General features: G+C 49.8%; 1 protein-coding gene across 1 annotated transcript; it reads right to left on the reverse strand.

The window, feature by feature from the left end:
* Nucleotides 1-459: 459 nt before the first annotated feature.
* LRRC10B (leucine rich repeat containing 10B) lies at nucleotides 460-3,322 on the reverse strand. Its single transcript, XM_033157130.1, has one exon. It carries the CDS (start codon nucleotides 2,666-2,668, stop codon nucleotides 1,778-1,780), a length of 891 nt encoding a protein of 296 aa, XP_033013021.1. The 5' UTR covers nucleotides 2,669-3,322; the 3' UTR covers nucleotides 460-1,777.
* Between the last annotated feature and the right edge of the window lie 3,808 nt (nucleotides 3,323-7,130).

The raw sequence follows: 7,130 nt of genomic DNA on the forward strand, positions 1-7,130 counted from the left end.
ACATTCCACAGAAGAGGAATCCTTCCCCCACTCCATCAGAAACTTCAAAACTGGATGTGGGGGCGGTACATAGGGAAAAGAAAAGAGATGGCATAAGTAGCACAATGTTTTGTGGCAGTCAGCCAATGGAAGAGAAATAAACTGTAATAAAATTAGAAGCATAGCATAAACACCCATTGCTTCTTTGAAATTCATTCCAAGACAAAGATGTTAACTTTGGCAGTGCTTGGATAGCCATGCCATGCCAACAGAGATATCAAGATTGAGGCTGAACATAGTGGAATTGGTCCAGAGAGGGACTGAACACAGCTGAAGAAGAGGTGTGTGCTGGAGGAGAGAGGAAGGAAAAAAACAGTGGAGAGCAATGGAGGGGAGGAGAACAGCGGGAGGGGGTCAGAAGCAAAGAGATATCAGGAAGACAGAAAGAAGTGCAAAAAAAGAGTGGAGTGCTGAAACAGGCAGAGGAAAAAGAAGTTTATATACATATATATCTCAACATGAATGCCTGAGAACCTTGCTTCCTTTTACCAGGTGTTATAATTTTGTTTACAATACTCTTTAAAAATAGCCCCTGATGCCGCCCAAGAGCTTTGGTCTCCTGCTTTTGGAGCAACCTCCCTGAGAATTTGTGCCCCCCTCCCCACATTCCTCCTTTCTTACTCCCTTCTTAGACATGCTTTTATTGCTTAGATTTAATACAAATCTAGCCCGACAGCCCCCACAAGAATGAACCTGCCACCTTCCGAGATGGGGGGAAAGTCCTGTGGCTGCCACCCATCCACCCAAGACCCACAAGAAGTCTGCGGTGGCCCAGGTCATACCAGTTTTGCTTCTGTGCCCTTTTAAGGGAATAAAAAGTCAGGAAAAGCAGCAGGGCAAGGCACAAGGCTCCTTTCCCACCATACAAAGACTGGAGGCAAAGCTCTTTCCTGGACCGGGAGCTCTCTGCACAAACAAAGCTTTCGCATGAGCTTCTTCTCAAACCTGACAGCTGGACGGAGCAGTCCAAAGGACATTTCTCTCTCCAAGTCTAATTCCAGTAGTAGGATAAAAAATCCTGGGATGAAAGAAGATGTTACATTCACACACTCAACTCTGTAGCCCTCCAGGGCTCAGAGTTCAAGGTGGGTAAGAATAGGTAGGAAGGGGGACAGAACAAGATGGCTTTATCCTGACTTGTCGAGACTCATTGTAGCATACCAGACAACCAGAAAGGAGTCGCCCAAAGATACACCAGACTCTCAGAGCAGCACAGGAAAGTCACTTCAAGTCTTCGGCTGGCAGAATTTTGCAGGAAGCCCAAGGAGGTGGTTACTGCCCAGAGAGAGGCAGGTTGTACTTTTCCACCAGGATGTCACCATTACCCATGTCTTGAGCAAGGGTCAAAAGGACTAGCATTTCAAAGATTTGATGCAAGGAAATAATCCATCATGAGAATAATTTTTCCTATACAGTACCTCCTATTCCCATCCCTTGTGTCCTAGGACTCGGTAGGGTGCTTACAAGTTACCCATAGTGCATTACAGCTATATGGGCTAGGGTCAAAGCACGGCTCCACATAGAAAAAAAGACAGCAAGCCTTCTGATGAGTTGCTGCCGTGTGTTCTTTACAAGGGATCACCAAGGTCCTATCAACCTGCCTCAGAGATGGTGGCTCCTCCTGAGCCTAGTGCATGCCCAGCTCCTAATACCCTGTCAAGCAGTAGAACCAAAAGCCTACCAACATCCATCAGATTTTTATTTTTACAGCAGCAGCCATGTTAATTGTTGTAGCCTTTCATGTCTCCTCTGGGGAACATTCCTGGGCAGAGTAACTTCCCTCTCCATCATCCAACATGGAGGAGTCATTTTTCATCTGGGCCTGCAGAACTTCAGACTCGTTCTCCTCCTGCTCTTCTTCTTCTTCCTGCTCCCGAAGGGCCTGGAGACGTTCCTCCCTAGCCTCCAGAAACTCCTGAGCCCCTTCTCCTACTACCAGGACTGTGTCAGCCACGTTGGGTGGTGCTTCCACTGGATTGTGGTCGTAGGAGAAGAGCCGAAGCCTCCGCAGGTGGCTCAGGTCAGGGAATTCAGTCAGCTTGTTGCGGTCAAGGTCAAGGATGTGAAGCTGCGTCATGCGGAGCAAAGACTTGGGGAACTCCTCAAAGCGGTTCCCATACAGCCAGAGACCACGAAGTCCCCTCATGCGTGGCAGGCTGTTGGGCAGTGTTTTGAGCCGGTTGTCTCCCATCTGCAGGGACTGCAGCCAAGGCATCTGAAGCAAAACCCGAGGGAAGTGGTACAAGTAGTTGCTCTCGATCCACAGGCAACGGAGAGTGGTGAGCTGGCAGAATTCTGCGGGAAGCCCAAAGAGGCGGTTGCTGCCCAGATAGAGGCGGGTCAGGTTGGGAAGGCGACACAGGGCCTCGGGCACTTCCTCCAGCTTGTTGAAGTCCAGGGCCAGGATACGCAGCTCCTGCAGCCCATCAATCTCCTCAGGCAGCTCCGTTATCCCCGTGCCACTGATGTACAGCTTCTGCAGGGTGCCCAGGGCACAGACTGGCAAGGGCAGTTTCTTCAAGTAGCGCCCCGAGAGCTCCAGCATCTGATCCCCGCCACTCAGCTGCTCTTCGGCAGCTGATGGCAGCCGCTCCTCCCTCCCCGAGGACCCACCACTGCCCATCCTCATAGCCAAGGCAGGCTGCTGCCAGCAGGACTAAGGCCACCACCTCTGCCTGGTGGGCTCCAAGGAGACATGGCAACCACCGGGGTCCCTGCCCACCACCAGGCTGGCCTGCTGGGGTTAGGACCAGGGCTCGCTGGATGATGGTTCCCCCTGCCAGGGCTGGAACTGATGCAGCCACCACCTCCTGCTGCTCCTCCTCCCTCACAACAGCTTCCCTGTCCGAGGAGCTGGGCCTCCTCCGGAGTCTGGTGGTGGCCCCCTGCGCTCCTGGGACCTCGAGCGCGGGAGAGGAGCTTCTTGGCGCGTGGGGCGGACGAAACTCCCGCTTCAGAGCTGCTTGCTTGCTTGCCGCCTGCTTCTGGCAGCCCACCTTTTCCTCCTCGAGGGCAACAGGGACCGAGCAGCCACTCCAGCCCACAGCAGGGATCCCGCTCGCGTGGCCCCGTCGCGCGTCCGTCCAGACAGGCGCTGACCTCGGCCCTCCCGGCTTCTCGCTCCGGGGCTCCCTGCTAGGTCTGAGCTCGGCTCCCACACACACGAGCCCGGCGCCTAGCGACTCGTCGCCATGGAAACCCCCACGCGGGATCGCCCGCCTATGACAGAGCCCGAAGCCTCGGACGGGGCGGGACTACGCTCTCGTTCGCCGCCGCCGCCGCCCCCCTTGCAAAGAGTGGAGGAGTTGCTGAGCTGTGAGGGCTGAGGGGCGGAGAGCGGGGGGGGGGTTGTGAGAAGCCACGCCTCGTGGCCCCATCTTCGAAGGGGAGGAGGGAGGCGTTCGCGCGAGGGCTCCTTTAACGGCTGCCGGGGTGGCCGGCCCCGCCCCTCGCTCGCCCGCCCGCAGCAGCGGCAGCCTCGTCCCGGCTACACGCCCCCTTCGGCTCCCTCCTCTCCACGCCCTACAAGCCCCACTCGGCTCCGCCATAGGCAGCACCGCCATAGGCAGCACTGCCTCACACGTGGCTCCCGCCCCTTTAAACTGCTGCGCTAACAGGTGGCAATTCAACAGGTGCAGGTTGGTCGTTGCTTCGACCCCCGCCCCGTTCCCCCACCCGCGACTAGGAGATGCAGGGACGTGGAGAAGATTTGCCCCCGCCCGCCCCCGGCCGAGGTGCGTGTGGCGCCCGGAGGTACAGAAGCCCAGAAGGAGTGTCCCGGGTGATAGAAGACGAGGCATGGGTGTAGCCATGATTTATTAGGGGGAGCAGGCTTTATGTTAGTGGGGGGAACCGAGTTATCTGCGATGCAATTGGTATTTTTATTTTCAGCTGCAGCTGCTTCCCCCTGGCTACGCCCATGTGACGAGGGGCTGCAAAAGGGCGGGAGTGGGAAGCAGCAACAACCACAGTGAGGATGACGGTCGATTTCCCCTCAGCACCCAAAGTCCACACTGCAAAACGAAAAGGCTTCCCAGTAATACTGCTGCCACAAATTTCCTACACCCCAGAGAATAGAGAGAAGGCACACACAAGTGTTACTACTGCATGGTAGCATCTGTTGGTTGGAAACTTAACAGCACCCAGCCACATGGGAGCAAGCCCCATTGTGTCCACTGAGGCTTACTTTTGAGTAAGCAGACTTATCAGACATTATTTTTTAAAGAGCTTGATCCTTGTAACAACTGAAGGATTGCTCTCCACATTTTACAGCTGAGAAACTGAGGGCCCATTGTCACAACTGCTTGCTCGATGGTACCCACAGCCTGCAGTGATTTGCAGCAATGGTGCCATGTGCCAAAGTTGTGGTGCAAAAGCCACAAGAGTAGATGCAGAACTCCGCATGAGCTGGTTTTTAAGGCACTGCTGGCAAAAGTAGCTTTTTGAGTACTTCAACAATCTATAAAAAGCGAATCCACACAGACTTCTTGTGCGCATTTGGCACTGATTGTCATATTACGTCATTTCATCGCATCTGCTGCTGGAAGTCAGTGCAACAAATACAGTATCAGGTTAGGAGGCAAACCATTAAAAGGTACAACAGTTGTATGAAGACTCTGGCCTCTGGTTATATAAAATCAGTGTTTAGTATAGAAAACACTAGATTTCATTCAGTTAACACACAGAAGTAAGTCTGTGAACCAAGAGGTAAACATTTACATTCAGAAAGCCGAAGACTGGCTGTTTTAAGTTAGGGGAACTTGCTTCAGGAATCTTGGTGACTTCAAATTTCTAAGTTTCCACATAGAACTGTGAAAACAATCCGTATGCATAGACTCTTCAAAATAATAATATAGATTTGCTCCCTTACATTTCACTGGTTTCTAATCTGGTGCATAAACTAGCAAAGCACCCAGAATCTACACCCTAAATCAGCCTTCTGCCCTATACAGAAACACTCAAAGAGGATGTTTAAAACATGAGTTATAGGAGTAAATATGTGTCCATAGCCACATTGTGTAGAAAAGAATTCCTGCACCTGCCTAAAATGCATAAATTACAAATCCCATCCATAAAATAGAGGCTAACATTTATGATAAGTGCACATTCAGAGGATGAGAAAAATAAGGCTCAGATCCTGGTCTAGCTCCCATAAAAATGAGCAGTTTTTCCATTAACTTTATTTGCAGGCACATCAGAACCTCAGAGTTCTAGACACAGAGTTTGCTTAGCACACAGTCAGATCAGTACTACCCTATTCCTCATGATTAATGTATCCCCATTGGTAGGCTTGTTATTTCAGTACCAACTCCCCCTCAGTCATCTATATCTATATCCATCGTCATGAGTGACACTCGTTCTGAATTATTCTCACTCCAGATGGTTGTAAAGGTGATGGGGATTCTTTTCCCAGAGCTAGCTATATGTAGACTTGTCTGCCTTCTGCAGACATAGTTACCAGCTGATGTTGCAGATCTGATCCATATATTCATACCCATTTTAGATTTCCCTCTAGTATGGTAGAGGCCATCGCTAAGTGACAAGGATCCCAGGTTAAATTGCCAGCATCTCCAGGTGAGGCTGGGAGATACTTCTACCTGCAACCATGGAGAGCTGCCACCAGTCCGTGTAGACACTATTGAGCTAGAAGATGGACCAAGTGTAAGGCAACTTCTATATTTCCTGTGTATAGCTAACCATGAAGCAGTAGCTCATTTTTCAGGAAATTGCCACCATTGTCATCCAGTACACCATATACAGTGTGATGGGGAACCCTTTTGGCCCAGTGTGTCCAGATCTGCATCTCTGCCCCTCCCCCTTGCACACACACACACACACACACACGTATACACACCAGCAGCAGCAGTAGCAGCATATGTTATATAGGCTTCTACAAATGTGGAAGACACTCCTCCCCATCCACCCACAAGTGTGTAGAACAAAACACAATTGGGGACAAGAACCCCCTGCTCACTGAAAGGTCAAGACAAGAAACAGCATGGGCTGCCTATCTTCAGAAAATGCAACTAATCCATCTGGGGAAATATAAACACAGATATTCAGTGGGAGGGAGGGAGCAGAGAGAGGCTCAGGCAGCACATTAGATATGTAAGAGAACAGCCTAGAAGAGAGTGCAGTTCTGCAAGGTGTACACAAAGATGAAGATGTCAGAGTTATGAAAGAGGGAGGAGATGATCCTCGCATTCAGGACTCTTCTAGTCATGTGCTAGCTGACAAATGAGAGGATGAAGTTGAAAGCAAAACAAAACCCAAGCCCAGAAATGATCAAATGGTGTTAATGGAGTTAGCACCGCATAGCTTCACTAGGAAAGGAAAGAGGTGGCATCAGATAACAATCTAAAAATTTCAAAGAAGTTAAACTATGGGTGGCTGGGAGAAAGTTTTGGAGCAAACACTTAAAGTAAGGAAACATTTTATTGGCACTCAGAGGCATCAGGCTAATGAAAACCTTTGCTTGCAATATTACAGTCACACCATGAGGCCACAGAGAGAACCCGATAGTACCCTTAATGAACTAAGGATTTAAATTAAGTTGCTTTTTTTACTGCTTTTCCCATCCCAAAAAGCTGTCCTAAAAGCTATAGTCATGCTAGCTCTTTAACTCTTTATACACACATGCAAAAACCGGCCATTCCTTTTGCCCCATTTTTGAATCATCTTAGCTTGCATTAAACTCTTTCATTATCAAGCAACAAATGCATTCCACGCACCAACTAAGTTCAAGGGGAGTTCTATCTAGGTCCTAGGACAACAACATGCTGAGGTGTGTATGTGGCAGAACCATCTCAGTTTCCTCCTAGTTTGAAGAAGAGATCAGACATGATGTCACATTCCAAGGCACAATGAGAAACTGATCTGATGCCAGATATCATTACGCTGAGCATAAAGCTGCAACGTGTGTGGTACATTTGAGAGAAGTATTTCTTTTCAGTGCTGGAGCAGCCTATGCCTCCAGCTCATGAAACATTGACTAGGAGTGAAAACTCATCCACAGAGAGAAATGTGAGAAATGGAAAAAGGAAAGCAGTACACTGTGACTCCTTATTAATACTGGGCAGAAAACTGAGAAC

This window comes from Lacerta agilis, chromosome 1 (genome assembly GCF_009819535.1).
Source record: "Lacerta agilis isolate rLacAgi1 chromosome 1, rLacAgi1.pri, whole genome shotgun sequence".
In the NCBI taxonomy this organism is placed as follows: Eukaryota; Metazoa; Chordata; class Lepidosauria; order Squamata; family Lacertidae; genus Lacerta; species Lacerta agilis.

Bases quoted from the DNA above. Each gene is read 5' to 3' on its own strand.
- LRRC10B (XM_033157130.1), bottom strand. From the start codon at position 2,668: ATGAGGATGGGCAGTGGTGGGTCCTCGGGGAGGGAGGAGCGGCTGCCA.